This window comes from Mustela erminea, chromosome 7 (genome assembly GCF_009829155.1).
Source record: "Mustela erminea isolate mMusErm1 chromosome 7, mMusErm1.Pri, whole genome shotgun sequence".
Taxonomy (NCBI): Eukaryota; Metazoa; Chordata; class Mammalia; order Carnivora; family Mustelidae; genus Mustela; species Mustela erminea.
In genome coordinates, this window is record NC_045620.1 from 4,348,990 (window position 1) to 4,368,312 (window position 19,323).

Sequence of the window (19,323 nt, forward strand, 5' to 3'; positions counted from 1 at the left end):
AGGACGCGCTAATTACAGGGAGGCCGCTGGCTGCGGGGCGCCCGGGTTGGCCACTTTCACTGTGTTCCTGCGCTTACCAGGCTCCAAGTTGAGGAAACTTTTCTAAGAGTATCTGAACCGCCTGACTAAAACATTGGGGGTCCTGGGACCCAGCGGGGCCGAGAAGAGCCTCCCAGCAACCCCTCGCCCTTCCTGGGATTCGCCTGTGGCTAGGGGTGCTCTTTGGCTCTGGCTCGGCCTGGGCAAGAGTTTGAGGGAGGCCTCTGGGCTCACTGCGAAGACTTTGGGGGAGGCGAGGACAGAGGACGGAGGGGGTCGGCTGGGGGCTCCGAATGGCAGGAGGAGCCGCGCCAGAGGGCTGGGCGCGCGGCGGGGGTATGCGCGCAACGCCTGGGGCTGTCTCCACCTCTTCTGGCAAGTTGGACCTATGAGTGCGCAGCTCGACTTACAACTGGGAACAGCCTGGGCGGGTGAGCGCGTGTGAGCGCCGAGGGGGGCTCAGGACCCTTGCAACTTCTTCTCGGGACCCCAGCCGTAAGGCCAGCGTCCGCCGCAGGAGAACTCCGCGCGCGCCTCCTCTCCATAACAGCGGAGGCGTCCCGGGGGGGCCGTCCTGCCAGCCCGGACGGGATGCCCACAGCCATGCTCCCCTACGCCTGCGTCCTGGTGCTTTTGGGAGGTAGGTGCTGCCCTCCCTCCCTCCACCGGCTCGCTGCCCGAGTTCGGAAGGGAGGGAGCTCGCCGTCGGATGTTACTGGGAAGCCTGAGGGGACTGCTGTGTGGGCCTGTGGGCTGGGCAGGTGATGCTGCGCTCTGCGCGCTCTTGGGGGGGGGGGGGGGCGGCGCTCTTCTCTGGCCTCACCTGGCCTGCGCCTACAGCACCTCCAGGGTCCTGCACCACCGGGCAGTGCTCCGCGCTGTGCGCTTGTGGGGGCCTGGTCTCCAGGCGCCTGGGGCAACCCCTTGTGCCAGGCCCCAGGTGGGGCCGGGGCCTCCAAGGAGACGCAGGAGGATCCCAGGCCCACTGAGCAGCCCAGTGGCAAGTTCTGAGCCCCGGATCCCATAGCCCAGAGATGCAGGTTCGGTCTCGCCCACTGAATCCCGAAGCTGTGGGTGCTCAGGGTCTGTGCCCTGCAGCCGAGCTTGGAGCGTGCAGTGCCCCTGAGCCCATGCTGCTGTCCAGTGAGCCTGATGGCGTGGAGGGAGGGCAGCCAGAGGACCCCGGGGAGAGGAGGCAGTGCCTTCTCCAGGACTAACTGCTCTCCTGCTGGCCCTCTGTAGGGCGTGGGCATGGACAAAACTCTCTGCAAGTGCCACCTGACCACGGTGTGTCACCATTAGCCAAAAGGACAATAACAACCATAGCCGTGGAAGGGTGTACAGCCCTGGGCTCAGCCCCGAGGACCCTCACATGGTTCAGGATTAAGAATTCTGGCCCTGGAGTCAGAGCACCTGGCTCAGAACCCAGATCATCTTCAACCTGCGTGGCCTTGGGCAGGCATGTCCATTAGCTGTCTTAGCCTCAACCTTCCAATCAGTCCAGTGGGCTTACAGAATCACCCCTTCACCTAGGACTGTTGTGAGGTCCGCAGGGAAGCACTAAGCGCACTGTCTGCACCAGGGAAGTACTCAGTGAGGGGCAGCCGGTGGGACGGGGCTGTCGGCTCCCACCGGGCTCCCTGCTCCATGTCTAGGCGCGTCTGCTCCACCCACAGGAGCTCATCAGCTACGCTCTTTGCTTCCCAACCCCCAATTTCTAAGCAGGATATTTGAAGAAGAGACGAAAGGCACCTGCAGGAAGGTCAAGGGAGGGCTGGGTTAGCAGTGCGAGACCCCTCACAGCGACATCCACCCACCGGAAGGGGCTCCTTTGCCTCCTGCCGGGGCTGGAAGGGAGCAGTCCCACAGCTATCCTTTGCCTTGGAGTCCGCCATCAGTGCAAAACCAGGCCGGGCCACCCTGCTGGTTCCGAGGGGCGGAGGGAACAGGCGAGGACAGAGGGCAGGGTGAGAGCCTGTGCACGGAGGTCCCACACTTTCCTCTGGATACGGAGGTGGGAGGAGGGCAGGGAGGAAGCCCTCCACCTCCCTGGCACGGTGCCATGGACAGCAATAGGGCCGAACACCCCAGAAACCTTCGGTCTTGGTCACAGCACAGGGCTGTTGTCTTTGGCAGGCCCCGAAGTCTCGTCATGCCAATGAAACCACTGGAGGTCTCGCATCGCGGCTTGCTCTTGGGGAGCGCCGCCGCTTCTCTCCCTGGCGACTTTTCGCCACAGCAAGTGCCACAGAGGCCACAAGAGAGACGCCGGGGGGCCCGGTGGCCCCGGGTGGGCAGACGGAAGCCCCTCCATAGCCCGCCGCCCCTCGAGGCAGACACAGACCCTAGAGAGGGGAAGGGTCCCATGCGGGCAGCTTCACACTCCCTGCTCCCGACTCGGGCACCCTTCCCCACTGGACGCTTTCTTCCAAAGTTCTCTTCTCCACTGGCTGCATCGCCACACACCAGATCCTTTTGCTTTCGTGAAAGGAAACAGAACCCGCTTAATCCTTGAGATGCTTACATAATCTCGGTACCTGAGCTGGGGCATGCCCGAACATCAGGTCTGCAGTTGTGCGAATGCGGTATAGGGTGGCACACGAGCAGCCCCCCACCCCCCAGTGAGTTCCTACTGAGCACACACACACACACACACACACACACACACACACTGCTTCTCAACCTCAGCACAACTGATAACCGAGATCCAGCCTGTCCTCTGCTGTGGAAGCCGGCCTGTGCCCTGTAGGATGTTCTGCAGCATCCCTGACCCCTCCCCTACCAGAGGCCAGCAGCAGCATCTTCCCAGTTATGACAATCACAAAGGTCTCCAGACACCGCCCTGGTGTCCCCTGGGGCTGGGGGTAGGTTGGAAAGGGGGCAGGGGCAAAACCACCTCTGATGGAGACCCACTGGTGTGGCGAGAGCCAACTCAACTGGTAGCTTTTCCAATGATTGTCAAAATCACTGGGTCAGATGAATTTTTGTTATTTTTGCTCTAAGCAATCAGGAAATCAAAGGCACAGTGAGGCCCCAAGAAAAACAACACAGCTTAGGTAGTTTCTAATTTGGACGCTGATTTCTCCCTCCCTCTTGTCTCTGAAAATGTCCTCCTCGGGGGACGACGGCAGCGGGGCCGTGGGTCGCGGTTAGCTCCCGCCGCAGCAGACCATCCCCCAGGCCCCACGGTGCCAGACGCATCCTGTGCCAGGTCGCCAGCCTCTGGCTTGGGTTCGCTCCACAGCAATTTCTGGCTTTTAAAAATCTCCTTACTCAACAAGTTATGCTTGAGGGGGAAAATATGAAAAAAAAAAAAAAACCCACAGCTTCTTTTTCTTTTTCCCCCCTCATTTGTATTTCTTTTTGCTAATTTCAGTCGTGCTTTTATCTCGAGCCTAGACTTGGGGATGGCAAGTTATCATTTCGAGCCAGATTAACTAGCACCAAGGGACAGGCTATTCCATAATAAATGAGTCGTTGACGTGGGACTCCATTTCGAAACTGAGAATAAAAACTGGGAAGAGAATGGACTTAAATGGGCTCATCCGAAAATCAAATGTGAATAAAGAACAGTAATTGAATTAGTTATTCAAAACAAACAAAATTGCCATCGGAAACTTTCCCTTGCTGGGGACGGGTCATGGTGGCTGTTTAGCTTATCTCCTGACCAGGGCTCTAATCTCCAAATTCCAAATAACCAGCTCAAGGCAAATAGAGCCACTTCCTTAATTTCAAAACCATCTGGATGGCAGACCTGTTAGAAGCCACACATGAAGAAACACTTGGGCAATGTACTGGAAGTTAACTATGTTAATGAAAGCTTCAAGCCAGAATGAGCCCCTGATAAAACCTTCCAAGACACACAGCTTTCACCACCAGAGCCGCCCTGGGAAATGAAGATCAGTAGCCCCGTGCAAAGGAAGGGAGGGCACGGAAATCGGTTTGAACTTGAGGACAACAGAGCCGAGCTGGGGGGAGACTAGGGGAAGACCTAAATTCTGAAGCTGGCACCTGGGGGGTGGCTGTGAATTGTGATCAGGGGGTTGGTGCAGTGGTTCCTTAAACCAGAATGGCTTTCAGGATCCATCTGTGCAAAGCCGGTCCCCTGTCCTCCTGGGAGAGTCAGAGAATTTCCAAAAGACCCTGATACAGGAAACCGTACATGCTAGTAAGTGAGCTGCAGAGCAAGGTCGGGTGTGAGGGTGTCAGAGCGACCTGCGTGTCCCAGACAATGTCAGACCTCCCAGGGGGAGGGCCAGCCTGGGGTCCCGCAAGGGCGGGGGACGGAGGGACAGGACTGCTGTGGAACCACGACCTCCACCTGTGAGCCCTGAGGCCGGCTGGGCGGGGCTGAGTCCCATGCGCTGTGTGTGCTCCGGGGAGCCTGAGAGCAGCATGTTGGGAAGTGGGCGGACCCAGTTCCCGTCCCGGCTCTGTCACAGTCCCCTTCTCCCCCTCCATCCCCACCAGTGAGTTGGGAAGAGTGACTGGTGTAGCCTCAAGCTGTGCTAGAAGGGTTCGGGGATACGATCTGGGGTCAGGGCTTGATGGAGACCCTGGTGAACCCTCCGAGCTCCTACCAGACCCTGCACGAAACTCGCCAGCACACCCCACCCACCCCCACGGAGGGGAGAGGCAGGCCCCTGCTCTGGTCGCCGGTCCAACCTGCGTTTGCCTGAGTCTCTTAATGTGCGTCTCCTTCCCACTGTGCTGTCCTGGGTGTCCCCAAGACACCGTGGCTGCTGGAATGGTACCCACCACTGTGACAAAATGAGACATTGCTCGCCTTTAGGGGTGAGGGAGGCTCAGCTATCCTTGTGCGCTGCCTCCTATGATCCCGAAGCCTCGGCCGCCGTCCCCGGTCCCCTCCTCTGTGGAATGGGAACTCGGGCAGCACGTACTGATGGTGTCGGGTGAGGCCAGCGCTGAGCCCACGGGAGGCTCCGCTCAGCGGCCCGGCCCTGGGTGTCTCCCTGTCTACGCGTCACCTGCTGGGAGGCGGCGCTGAAGACAGGATCAAAGGAAGCAGCTCCCTGTCCTCACGGAAGTCTGAGTCAAATGGGTGACGAGATCCTAAATGAGCGATCCGTGATGGGAGTGACGAGCGCCACACAGAGTGTGTCCAGGGGCATCTAGCCGAGGCTGGGAGGTGACATGGCAGGTGAAGCCTGACGAAAGAGCAAGGGTTAGCTGGAGGAGGAGGAACAGCATCGGGGCAGAGGGACCAGCAGGTGCAAAGGCCTAGGTGTGGAAGAATCCGTGTCGTGGGGGGGACCACGGAGGAGGCCCCTGGGGCTGGAGAGAGGACAGGGAGGGGCCGGGGCAGATGTGAGCGCAGAGGTGATCAGGGTCCGTCACGGAGGACCCTGGGGGCCTCGGGAAGGAGCTGGGTTTTGTGTCAAGGGCAGTGGAGCGTCCACTGAAGGCTTTTTGGCAGTGGAGGGATGGGATGGCTCCCGAATGAGTGAGTTTCCCATCACCGGAGGCATCCAAGAGCAAACCGAATGATGTGGGGGGCAGTGCTGATAGGAAGTTGCCTGGACTTGCTTCCATCCCCGGACGTCCCTGAGTAAAAGGAGCCCCACCACCCTCCTTGCACAGGACACAGGCTTTCGACTGTTGTTTCTGGCCCCCACAGATCCAGATCCCCAAATCCAGAGCCTGGTGGTAATGCTAGGAAGGGGGGTGGGCTTCACTGCCCAGGGGCCCACATGTCCCCCAGGCCCACGTTCCACGTGGCACCCGTGTCAGCCACAGGACCCACGGAGGCAGTCCTGGTGTGACCCCCCGCTTACGGGGCTCGCGGGGTGAGGACCGGTGGGACACACAGCCCCCCCCAGCCACCGCCGCTCGGTCATCGCTCGGGCTCCCGTTCCTCACCTCCTCTCTACCCCGTTGCTGATGCGTCTGGTGGCGGCTCTCAGCCCCTTCCGGGGCACACTGAGGTTTAAAGTGCTCCCATTCGGGGGCGCCTGGGTGGCTCAGTGGGTTAAAGCCTCTGCCTTCAGCTCAGGTCATGATCCCAGAGTCTTGGGATCGAGCCCCACATCGGGCTCTCTGCTCCGCAGGGAGCCTGCTTCCTCCAATCCCTCTCTCTGTCTGCCTCTCTGCCTGCTTGTGATCTCTGTCTGTCAAATAAATAAATAAAATCTTAAAAAAAAAAAAAAAAGTGCTCCCATTCTGTCAAGATGTAGGGTGGAGGAAAGCGTCCCGATGGCATCACTCAGGAAGTGTGGGACTCAGTCTCAGCCACACCCTCCGTCCAGCGCAGCCGAGGTCCCCCCTTATCCCTCTTCTCTCCTCCCCTTCGGGTGCTCCTCGACCCCAGGTGACCTCACCTCCACGCATGTCACAGACCAGCTTTCTCCCCCTCGGAGAAGACTGCGGTCTCTAGCTACCACCGTGACGCAGTCACATGAAGTCCTTTCGACTGCCCTCTCCACGCACGCACAGGCTGTTCCTCCTGCTTACAACTCTGTTCCCTTCCCCAGCCTTCCTGTCACCTGCTCATCTGGGTATAAATCCCTAACAGTGGAATTGCCACAGCAGAACGTGTGTGACATTCTTGCACTGGGCTTCCTTCCCAATGGGTTGCCCCAGTCCACACTCCGCACAGGCAGCCCACGGGAGCGCCAGTTTCCGCCCTGGCCAACCCTGGTCATTATCATTCTTTAAGAATCTTGCCGGCAGTAATGCTTGGTTGTTTAGGTTTGCAATCCTTTGATTACAAGCAGACAGGAACATCTAATTGTATTTTTATGGACCCCTTTTATTGATTTCCTTAGGGTCTCTCTGGTCATGTCCTTTGCCCATTTTTGTATTGGACCTCTGAGAAAAAAATCTTCTTGTTGATTTGTTGGTGCTCTTTATATATAGAAGATAAACTGTGTCCTGTGGATATTGCAGTTTTTTTCAGCCTACCATTTGTCCTCCCAAGCTTTCCACCTCCTTCTCACACGCAGCAGCACACATCACCAGCTAAGTGCGCATGTCTCCCCAGAGGCGAGACTAGATGGTCGGGTATTCTTACCATAACTGACCACACATAGAGTGTTGTGCGAGAGAGAGACAGAAAGACAGAGAGACTGACTTTCACTGCAGAGAGGAGCAAAACCCAAGTGCTGTTCCAAGGGCACTGGACACTTTCCCTGCTTTGATTCTCATGACCCCCTCCCCACCCAGTGTGATGGGCATATTTTATGGAAGACAGAGATACCTAGGGCCACCCGGCAGCAAGCCCAGGGCCCAGACTCATGGGCCACGGAGCTTCGTGCCTCAACTGCCCCCTGCCAGTGATGGTCCAACTCCAAGCCCAGGCAAGGACTTCCCTGCCCTGTTGCCCCTCTCAAAGAGCCAGGGTTGGGCACCAAGTCTGGGTACCGAGAGATGTGCTCGCCTGAGGCATCTGGGCTGGTGGTTTCTCATGTAGGGAGCACGGAGCAGAGAGGCATGCTGGCTAATCCGAGAGTCGTGGAAGCAGGAAGGACCCTGACTGTCCATCTGCAAAGATGGCAGAGTGGGCTGGGCTCTGGAAGCCCCTTCCCACATTCAAACTCCAGCTGCTCGACTTGCTAATTATTTGATCCTTCTTGCCTCAGTTTCCTCCTTTGCAAAATCACACCTACACAGGGGGTTGCTGTGAGGAGTCAGTGAGACTGTCCGGGGGGAAATGTCAGCACAGTGCTTTGTGGGGGTCACTCCCCCCATCACCAAGGGATAGGACACTGCCTGCCCGTTCCAGCCTTGGGAGCAAGCTACTGGTTCTTCCTGATAGCTGCAAGGCATTCTGGGACAAAAGGAGCATGGCTGGGGCGGCGGGGCGGGGCGGGGAGGAAGGATCCGAGATGATGGCTGGACAGGGTCAGAGGTGGGTAGGCGTGCGTAGCACGGATAGGGAGGTCAGAAGCCCACGCCTAGCTTCCGCTGTTTGCTGGCAATCCGTGGCCTTCCTTGACTTCAGATGCGCCCCTCCTGTGTCTGCCTGTCCCCTCTATCTGAGCCTCCTCACCCCTTCCTGGAAGGAACCCGGTCACCTTGGACGAGGGCACCCTCATCACACACGCAGGGCCTCTTCTTAACTAGTTACATCCGTAATGACCCTATTTCTAAATAAGGTCATGTCTTGAGGTACTGGGGGTTAGGACTTGAATATATTGGGTGGGAGGGAGGCCAATCAGCCCCTAACACCTCGTGTTGTATGTGAAGGACCCACTGGTGGGTGGATGGCAGCGGGCGTTTCTGGGAAGTGGAGGTTCTAGAAGTTACATGATGAGCCTGCAGCTGAGAGTGTGCGGGGCAGGGGGCAGGGGGGAGGGGGCGTGTCAAGCCTCATCCAGGGACCCAGGGAGGAAAGGGAGGCCAGGAGACCGAAACCGAAATATTCCGCCATTAGGCAATGGCATGCATAAATTGTGAGGGAAAATCCCCCACAAAGAGTTCCAAGTCACAAAAAACACTGGGTGATATGGAAGATCTTTCTGACATCACGTTAGAACAAAACCACAGTGTCTGTAGCTTTGATCTTGGTTTTATGAGCCTTGGCAGGGGCCCCCCTATTCTGTAAAAATGAACTAGAAGGGCGCACCCAGGTGGCTCAGTCGGTTAAGCGGCCCACTCTTGATTTCTGCTCAGGTCACGATCTCTGGCTGAGGTCATGATGGAGCCCGGTGTCCATGAGGTGGGGTCCCTCACCATCGCCAGGGAGAGTCGCTGTGCTACTTGTTGGTCCCTTGGCCCCGAGGAATCCCTGCTCCCAGACCCCCTTCTTGGGTCCTCTTGGCTTGAAGCAAAATGCATTGGACAAACGCCCCATTTGGCGAACAGCGAGATCCCCCCATTGGCTCTCATCCTGGAGGACGTGGCGGTCAAGGAACCTCCCCTCCGGCTGGCCAGAGTCTCGGGCTGGGCAAGATGGGTACTTGCTCCAGGACCTTGAATCTTGGTGCCATGACTGGAAGCTTGAGTGGGTCATGCCCGCCGAGGGGGTCTCAGAGGCACCACAGAGTCGTTCCCACCAACTGGATTCCCGGGGCAGCCCTTAAGGTCGGTGAGCCCCCATGCCCTTTGAAGGGGCTCCGTTTCAGTTTGCGTGAGTCAGGCGTGGTCTCTGTTGCTGACGACCACAGCACCTACCCAAAGCCTCCGGAGCCCACTTTGAGTTAGCTAAGTGCCGTCCACACTCTGGTCCTCCACTGTTGGCCATCCCCAGAGCTCGGTGTGCATTACAAAATCTGAGTTACCATCCCCCAGTCTCAGTGTTAAGTTATATGGAGAAGGGGAAGAAAAGCATTAGCTCACACCCAACCCCACTCTTTCAAAAAAAAAAAAAAAAAAAAAGGCATAAAAACAGAGAGCAAGACACGGATATATTTAGCTTGGAATCACCAGTGACCACAGTAAAACTAAATTACTTGTTCTTTGAAATATACAATTAGAGTTGTTTTAACATGTGTTTTTGGTGGTTGGGTGTGGTTTCTAGATAGTTTGAAACTTAAGTCTACTGTTTAGCCCATCAGCTTTATCCAAGGCTGTCGGGCTCTAATTTCCTTAACAGCGACCCGCAGTTACTGAAATGAAAACCAGCTTGCCCGTGATTAGGAGTGCCGGGCATCTTACAGCGATTGACGTTCGGGCTCGTTTTCGCTTCTGTGGTCTTCCAAGACTTCTGCATCTGCCTTTTACAAAAAGGATCGACTTAAAGTAACCACTGAAAACAGAGAAGGTAAACATTGATACCTCAGAGAAGGTAACAACTTGGTGACCGAGTGACAGCGGCCCCACCCCAAGCGTTCAGGGACTGTAAGTGCCTGCTCAGGGCAGTTCAGAAACCGTAGCTCCGATGCTGACGGTGCAGGGGACCGCCTGACTTCCTGAAACGTCGGCGTGCCCGGGTACAGGCGAAGGGCTAAGTCCATTCCTATCCAGCGCAACCATTATTGCTTCCATTATTACATTGATTATTCCCCGGGCGGGAAGGCAGGTGGGGGCCCGGAGCCCCATCCCCGGCCCCACATCCTGTAAGGGCTTCACAGAGGACCCAGATTCACCTTGGCTCTTGCACATTCATCACCAGAGAGATCCTCCAAGTGTCTAGGCTGGGCTGCTGGAGTTCATGACTAACAGGTGAAACATACTCCCTGTTTATACAGATAAATTGCCCAGAAAGTTCTTTTCTTTTTTTATATCCCACTTAAGTACAAAGACAAATTTCTCTCTCTCCCTCCTCCAGAGTCTAATTTGGGAACTCAAAGGAATGACCATGTAGGTACTGGGTGTTCAGGTAACGTCCCGCAACTTCGACTCAGTGGTGGAAATATCTCTCCGTTCAAATACTCTGTTCCCTCCACAGGGCACTCAGGGGCGCGCGCTCTCCACCCTGGGGCAGGGTGACGTGACCGTGAACAAGATGGGCCTGTGTGGCCCTCGGGGGGTCCACATTCTAGTTGGGTGCTGGGGTTGGGGCGGGGAGGGGGACACAGTCATTAAATAGGAAAACAGACGAGAAAATGACCAGTGGAGACATCGCTACGAAACGGAGAAAAGCAAGGGGGTGGTGCGATTGCAGGGGAGGGGGAGCTTCCAGATGAGGCGTCCCTGGAAGGAGGTGACTTTGAGGCTCACTCCAAAAAGACAAAATGTCAAGAAGTCGACCCCAGCAGGAGAGGAGGCCTTAAGACAGAAGTCACTTCGGGCGGTTTAAGGAACGGGAGGAAAATCAGAACAGCCCGCATGGGAGAGGGTGATGGAGACAAGTCAGAAAGGTGGGCGGGCCCACTCGTGTGGGAGTGGACGGCCTCCGACAAGGTTGTGGTCAAGTCCAGTGGCAAGTTTAGGGGCTCAAAAAGGCTCTCCCTTTGCTGGATGGAGAATGGATCGCTGGGGGGCAGCAAGGCAGGCGGGGCTGTAGGGGCAGAGATGGACAGAGGTAGGACTATCTCCGAACAAAAGCAAAGGCCGGACACCAGGACTTGTCCCTGGATTGGATGTGGGGGTCGTGTGAATGTCCTGGGGCTGCCGGAACAAGGTACTACCAACTAGGGGGCTTAAAACAACAGAAATGTATTCGTTCCTATTCTGGAGGCTGGAAGTCCCAAAGTCAAGGTCTCAGCAGGGCTGTGCTCCCTCCAGAGGCTCCCAGGAGGCTCCTTCCTCACCTCCTCCAGCTTCTGATTATTCCAGGCATTGCTCGGCGTGTGGCCATGTCCTTGCGATCTCCCTCTGTCTTCCCACGGCATCGTTCCCTGCGTCTTCTGGGTCTGTGTCCAGGACACCAGCTATAGGGCCCACCCTCAGCCAGCATGACATCATCTTAGCTTGATTGCCTCTGCCAAAACCCCATTTCCAAGATTATACTCATAGGTACTGGGAGTGAGGACTCGTGTCTTTTTGGGCAATACAATTCAACCCACAACAGGCGATAAAGAGATGACTCCCAGATGTGTGGTCTAATATTGGGAGGATGATGGAACCTGGGGCAGGGGGATGAAGATTGCGGCGGCTGAACCACCATGTACTGTTGGGTAGGTTGTTCACTCTACAAGAGTGAAATGCTGTCTGTGCTCCACAAGCCCAGCCAAGGGCCCTGGTGGGGGCTATGCCTACCCAGAGGGACGCCTTTTTCTAACTCACTTTCTAACTTCCTTACTAGCCTTACAGGCTAGCTGTAGCCCATGTGGGCTGCCTGGAGAGGGGGAGATCAAGAATTCTGTTTGGCTGGGGAGTGCTTCAGTTACCCAAGAGCAGGGATGGTCTTAGCTATGTTAGCACCCCCAGAAGGCTTGCCTCCCGACTGAAGCTGCGGTCCCTCCTTCACAGAACTCACAGAGGAGGCTGCAGAGAGAGAGATGTGTGAATGACAGCAGTTACAAAATCCCAGTGCAGGTGGGAGATGCTCCAAGAGGGCGGGCTGCCCCCTTGGAGAATCAGAAAAAGGCCTCCCCGAGCACAGGTGTTTGGGTGAAGTCTCGAGGGTTAAGTGGGAGTTGGCCAAGAGGACAGGAGGAAGGGCGCCCCGTACCACCATCATTTCTGGCTTCCAGCTGTGGTAGGAGGCAGACGGAGGGAAGAGGCACGTTGCAGTGGCCCCCAGCCTGGCACAGGAGCCTGGGCTCCATCCGGGCCGGTGGGGGGCTTGTCAGTGTGCAGCCGAGGAGCGACACCCTTGGGTTGGCACAGCAAGTTCGTACCAAGTTCACTTGGACAGCCTGTGTGGTCTAAGAGGGCAGCTTTCTGTAGTTTTTTAACTAGGTATTGTCTTTGTTTAAAAGCCAAAATACCAGGTTTCTCAATCGCATGATCTTGTGAGAGACAGGCGTGCCGGGCACGTAGTAGGCACGCACACAGGACACCTGTTGGAAGGCTAAGTGGAGGAATTGTGGTGTTTCCAGACAGGAAGTGAGGCCAAGGTGGGTGACGGAGCTTAGCAGGCATGCGTGTCTCTGAAAAGCGTAGAAGGTTGTGGAGAAGGAGAGGGGCAGAGAGCTCGGGAGAGGAGCTGCTGGGGCGGGGCCCAGAAAGGGGGACTCTGGAGCACAGGGGTCGCTGCACTCCACGACCCTGAGAACATGTCTTGCTGAAGGAGGTGGGATGTCACCCCCCGAGCAGGACAATCAGGGAAAGGGAAGGAGCTGACGAGGAGGAGCCACAGCCAGAACTCGGGCGCGTCTGGGGCCTTCTCTCCAGCAGCTGCTGGGGCAAGGAAGGTGGGTCCCGTGACTGATCGCTGTGAAACCCAGCACTGAGGCGCTGGCTCTGGGAAGGCTGGTGGCAACCGAGAGTGAGAAATCGGGGGGTTGGCGTGGGTGTGACCAGTGGGGGAGAGGCGCCCAATATCCCTTCTCCTTCCTCTCCTACCATTCTCAAGCCCCTTCTGTTGGTCTCGAGGCCGTCGGAGGCAACACAGCGTCCTCCAGCCTCCCTCGCCGCTGGCGGGCCACCGGCTTGGCCATGTGTGCGACTAACAGCACGCTCCTCCTTTCCCCGGTGGAGATGCAGACACACTCGGAGCCTGGTTGGCGGGACACGCGGGGGACGGTCACACCCAAGCAGGGGGCAGAGCAGAAACAGACTTCCACCTGCTTCCTCGACCGTTCCTCAGCGCCCCCCCCCCACCACCACCACCACAGCAGCCACAGCTGTGTTCTTGTCAGCACTGCAGGTGCAGGAAGGGAGGAAGTAGACGCTTCTGGAGCCAAGGTGGGGACCGGCCACCCAGATGGACACAGGACAGACCCGAGACTCCAGGGAAGGGGAGGGAGATGTGAGAGTGGTGCCCGTGGCTGGAGACGGCGTCCACCAGGAGGTGAGACCACAGAACAGGGAGACGCCTCCAGCGACAAGGTTGCTTTGGCCTGAGGGAGGAGGAGGCAGGTTCTGGAAGCTGCACTAGCTTAGGGTCTGCGGTCGGGGACACAGACACACGGGTGGAGAGCGAGGCAATCAGGGACGGGGCTGTGGGTTCGGCCAGCGTCCAGACCTGGCCAGAGCTCAGGCGGCCACTGCACACGGACTCTCCTGAAAGTGCTCCCTTGATCCCGCTGGCCCCTTAGGACCCTGCTCCTGGTCAAGCGCACCCCTGCCCCCTCCCACCTCGACCAGTGCCACGTGGCCTGTTTTCAGAGGCCAACTGGGGAAAACGGAGGCTGTGAACGGCATCAGACCCTCATTAACCCGGCACCGTGACCTGCGGACTGGCGTTAAGCAGCCTTTCATAGGTTCCCAGTTAGCAAGCGGGTGCGTGCGGGGGGCTAAGACCAGAGCGGCGCACGGCCAGCCTCCACCGGGCTCTGATCAGAATGCTGGCCCCTTGGAACAAATTTCATTATTGAACAAGACACTTCTGAAGCTAGTTTACATTGTCTTTGCTTGGCTGACCTTGTACGCTATTGAATTGGAAAATGTAGTTTGTATTGTAAGGCCTCTCAATAATGTATTTTTTTTTTTTGAAACAAGGGACTTTTCCATTGCAAATGAGACAAAGAACACCATATTTAGCACAAAGAACGCCTCAGTCTGTTTTGAAACATAATTTTCATTAGCCAGGTTTTTCACCGTAACAAGGATTTAAATTTTATTTTTAAAAACAGCAGGCCCCCTCCCTCAACCCAACAACACAAATTTATGTATATTCCTCCATTTAAAAAGGCCTGAAAGATACACAGCCTAATCATAAGGGTTGTTGCCAGGAAGAGGGAAGAGTGTTGAGGATACGAATAGGAGAGTCTGCTTCCCCATGCCGGATTATTTTTTTAATAATGAGAACGTGTATCAGTGAAGGCCAGATAGTGAGCCAGGGCTCCGATCCACAGTGTGAGCTTGGGTAAGTGACGCAGGTTGAACCACGTCCCCCCTCCTCCAAATTCATATGTTGAAGGGTCAACCCCAGTAGCTCAGAATGCAGCCTTATTTGCAGTAGGGTCTTTACAGAGCTGACAGAGTGAGACTGAGGTCACTGGGGTGGGCTCTCCTCCACCAGGGCTGGTTTCCAAGGAGGGGACACTTGAAAGGCACATGGAGACACAGGAAACAGAAGACGACCTTCCATATGCCCAGGAGAGAAGCTTGCGAAGGAACTAACCCTGCCCACACCTTGATCTGGGACTTCCAGACTCCAGAACCTGCAAAGAATCCCATTTCTGTGGTGGAAGCACCCCAGTGTATGGTGCTTTGTCCCAGGCATCCAGCTAAGTCACGAGGGGGTCCAGGTCCGTCTGTGGAGTGGGGTGTCGGGGTGGACCCGAGCTGGACATGGAGCTACAGATGTGGCCCTACACGGGTGCAGGCCGCCTGTTCGTCCCCCCAACACCACCTCCTCTAGCCTCCACTCAGGCTGCCGTGCACCTGCCCTTCCACCTGCCCTCCCACCAGCACTGCCACCACGCCAGCATCTTGCACACGAGGTGAGCGATTTGGGAAGGATCTGTATCGCCAGATCTCACCCACACTGGCCACCCCCAGAGCCCCGCACCGTTCTCTGCCTTCTCTTGTTCAATCCTCAGACAGACGCCTACGATCCGTGGAACATCTTGTCAGGCCTCCTGGGCCCTCTCCCAGGGTTCCCCAGACTGATCTCATCCCCACCGCCTCCACAGGGCTCCTTCTGAGCATGCCCTGCCCTCCTCCTCACTCTCTGTTTCCAGAGGCCCCCCACAAGCGCCAAGGAGGCCCACCCAGCTCCCCATCATCGGCTCTGACAGCTCTGCTTCCTTGTGGTTTTGCTCCTGCGCCTCTGTCTCTCGCAGGCCGCTGCCCCTTAAAGCAGAGTGGCCAGTGGGCACCGAACACCGGCCACGTAGGCAATTTTAACCGACCTAGCTGGCACCTTTTTAAAGGGTAAACAGAATGAGATGAAATTCTTTAACTATGTTATTTTAATTCATGTTTAATTATATATTTAATTCAACATTTTCTTTAACCCAACAGAGCCAAAATATTGTTATTTCGACATGGAATCAATATTGTAGAATTACTGAGCCGGCTCACATTCGTTTTTCACAGTGAAGTCTTCAAACCCTGGCGTGTAGTTTACCCCTCACGGCACGTACCGTTTCAGATGCAAGATTTCCATCAGAAATCCTTGATCTGTATTTCGGTTTCATACAGTTCACAGTTGAAAAGGACAAGCACCTACCCATCACTCCACTGAATTTTAATGTTCACATTTAAATTAAATGTAAAATCCCGTTTAAAACAGGGGCGCGAGGCAAGAACTAAGGAAATCTGAATGAAGAATAAACTTCAGTTAATGATGATGTATTACTATGATGGACGACAGTACTAGTCTGGAAGCGTGGGGAGGTGTGAGGGCTCTGCACTGTCTTCCCAACTTTTCGGTAAATCTGGAACTCTGCTAAATTTAAAGTTTATTCGTAATTCCAAGTCTCAGCTCCTCGGTCACCCTGGCCAGGCCTAGGTGCCCACCGGCACAGGCAGTGGCCTCAGGGCGTGTCCACCCCCCACCCCCCCCACCCCCGCTCAAGCGGACACCCACGTTGCCCAGACTGGCCTTGGAGAGAGAAGGGCTCGGGCACGCCCTTCCCAGTCCATTCCTCGGGACTTCCCTGTGGACCCCACCCCAGTGGGCTTCCCTAGAGACTCAAAGAGAAGTCAGTCCCCGGGGCCAGACTTAGGCCCATACCCGCCCCTCAGGCCTCCACCCCTCATGCACACTGGAGGCCCCCAGACAGCTCAGACTCAACTCCTCAAACCGCCATCACCCTCCCCGCGAAACCCGCTCTGCCTCCAGGGCTCTCAGCTCCAAGGGGCTCCCGAGCCGTCCCCCGCCCAGTCCATGCAGTGGCCACAGCCCCCACCCCCACAGCTGGCCTTGCGGCCCCGGCGCACACACCCCCCCCAGCGTCGGTCTACGGGGACCTCATGACCAGGCCTGCTCGCTCGGGCGTTGTCACACGTGCATGCAAATTCGAATAGTGGCTTTTCTGTTTCCCAGAGTTTGGGTAATCTTTTTTTTTTTCCCCACTTCACAGTAGATCAGAGTCTTACCACTGACACCTCCTTTCTTCCACGCCCAGCCCAGGCCTCCCCCACCAGAAAGCCCCCCAGGGCTCTCCTGTTCCTGTACCCTCCCCCTGTAGGCTCAGGCTTCCTGGGCTGCCTCGGCTCCCTGCGCCTTCCCAGGGCTTCTGATGCCTCTGGATAAAGTCCAAACCGCCCCCATGCACGAGCCTCACGGCCCACCGTCCCACAGCAGATGGGGCTCCAGCCACGGCCTCTCTCTCTCCTCCACGCCCGAGCAGGCACGGGCTCGGCCCCTCCTTGGGGTCCTTGCATGTGCTGTTCCCCCATCACGCTGGGCCCCACCTAGGCAGTCCTGACCTCCTCCTCATGGGTCACACCCCAAAGGCCCTTCCCGGGGCCCCAAACAGGAGCCCTCCTGGCTTGCCTTCCTCAAAGGCACCGCTCTTATCTGCACGTTCACGCCAGGTTTGTCGTTACATTTGATCTACGCGATTATTTGAACAACATCTGTCCCCACAGACACCTGCGGGGCCAGGCGGGCTCTCACGCGGCCCGCAGTGGGGCATCTGCACGTGGGCCATCTGCACGTGGGCCCTGCTTCCCCACCACGTGGAGAACAGGCCAGGCCCCGCCCCATGGCATCATCACCTCCCCGCCCCCCCGGCCCACTGCCCGGCCACGATTCCTCTGGGGTCTGGCTTCCGAGGAGGGCTGGGAGCCCCTCTGTGCCCCTCTGTGTTGTATCCCCCTTCGTGGCCCTCCCACGCCTGGCCCGGAGCTGGGCGCAGGTTGTGGCTGAATAAAAGAAGTAATTGCATGCGCTAAAATTCCTTTTCAGGATTCAGAAAACCAACCTGAACTCATTAACCTTGAGGGAAGCGGGACTGAATAGAAATGCCCCTTGCCCTCATCTGCTCGTAAAAATAGTCATAAAGAGTGAGCAGCTCTCCGCCGCCCTCCGTCATGTGGTCTGCACTCCCGGCTCCGGGAATGAGTGATGTGGCTGCATTAGCCCCAGGCTCGGGATGAGGGAACAGGTGTGGGGAGGGGGCCAGGTGCCCACAGTCAAGCGAGCAGTGACCTTCGAGCTGGGGGTCCTGGCCTCCTCCAGCCAGCTGAGTGCCAAGAGGCATTGGTGGCTAGGATGTCACACCCCCGCCCAGAGCAAGGGGCCTGCACCTTTCTCCTTCTGTGCGGCACAGGAACCCCCGCCACACCACACACACACACACACACACACACACACACACACACACACACACATGCCGAGGCTTTCCCTACAGTCAGCACGGGAAGCCCCTCCCCTATGTGACCTCTTTCCCCACAGCAAGCTTCTGAACCCACTGAACAGATGAGGACATTGAGCCTTCCTGGGGCAAAGCATGGGCATCTCACATGAGGCCACGTGTGCTGGATTCCAAGCTAACTTTGGCTGACCCAGCCTGGGCTCCAGCCACGGGACCTGATGGACTCGGTCCTTGCCTTCGAGGAGCCTCGGGCACAGGGAGGAGGAAGAGCAGTGTGTGCCGGGCCTGGGAAGCAGGGAGACCCCCGCCGGCTCCCCTCAGAGAAGCCAGCCTTCGGCAGCGAGTTCAGGCCTGTTCGTGGTTAGGTCACGCACTGCGACCCCAAGGCCCCATGCTATGCTAAGGCTTCAGGTCTTGCTACACTTATCTGCAAAAGTGCCGGCCTCGTGGGCATGGGGCTTGGGTGGGCCCACAGAGTCCCATGCTGAGAAGGGCCCCGCACTGGGTTTAAAGCTCTGCTATCACTGTCCTGAAATTCCTTGGTTTCTGAATATGGACCCCATGTTTTCAAATATGCACTGGGCCCCAAAAACCAGGTGGCTGGTTCCGGCAGCCGTGTTCACTGTGAGACTCCGGCAGACGCGGCACCAGGCTTGGCAGGTGACAAGGCGAGTGAGACAGAGGCATCCCAGCCCTCCCCAAGCTCACAGTCCCCTGAAGAGGCCCACGATCAGAAGTGCCCTGACCTGCACTAACAGCGGTCAGTGCCGAGAAGGTAGTGACTGGTACTCCATTGTCCCCTGCTGGGGGAGGGGGAGGGAGGAGCAGACTCCAGGGGCACCAGAAGAGCCGAACTCGAGGTAGGGTCATGGGTAAGTTCTCACCAAAGAGGTGACCCTTGAGCTGAAGGATGAGAATGAGCCAGAAGACCCAAAAAGAGCATCCCTGGGACAGTGCCAAGTGCAAAGGCCCTGGGGTGAGAACAAGATAGGTGTGTCAGTCATTTCAGGCTGCTACAGAAAACGCCATAGACAGAAAGGCTTAAACATATAGCTCTTGAAGTTTGGGAGCCTAGCAGCAGGCCCAAGATGCAGGCGCCAGAAAATTCTCCATCTGGTCAGAGCCCACTTGCTGGTTTACCTTCTTGTTATGTCCTCAGTGGGTGTCTTGCTATTCTTGCAAGGGAACTATAATCCCATCATGGGGGATCCATCCCCATGACCACATGGAAACTTCCTGTCTCCCCAAGGCCCCACCTACACATGCCATCACACTGGGGGAGCAGGGCTTGAGCCTACAAATTTGGGGAGGGCACAGACATTCAGCACATCACACCGGGTGCGATTTAAAAAAAAAATCACGGGAGGTCAGTGTGCACGGTCCACAGAGCTCCAGGAGAAGACAATGAGAGGAATCCGGGGCGAAGAGTGGATTTTGTAGGACTTACAAATGGGAAGAGTTTTAACTAGGAGAGCAACTCAATTGTATGTATGTTTTTATTTTCCAATACTCGATAAGAGCAAGATTCTGTGTCCTCTGAAATATACAACGCGTCGCCATG

General features: G+C 56.8%; 1 protein-coding gene across 1 annotated transcript in view; it reads left to right on the top strand.

The window, feature by feature from the left end:
* Window positions 1–230: 230 nt before the first annotated feature.
* Window positions 231–19,323, top strand: part of APCDD1L (APC down-regulated 1 like) — a 50,128-nt gene continuing 31,035 nt past the window's right edge. The window contains exon 1 of the mRNA XM_032350217.1: window positions 231–679. Within this exon, the coding sequence (XP_032206108.1) occupies window positions 631–679 (49 nt within the window). The 5' untranslated portion in view covers window positions 231–630. The remainder of the gene's footprint in view (window positions 680–19,323) is intronic.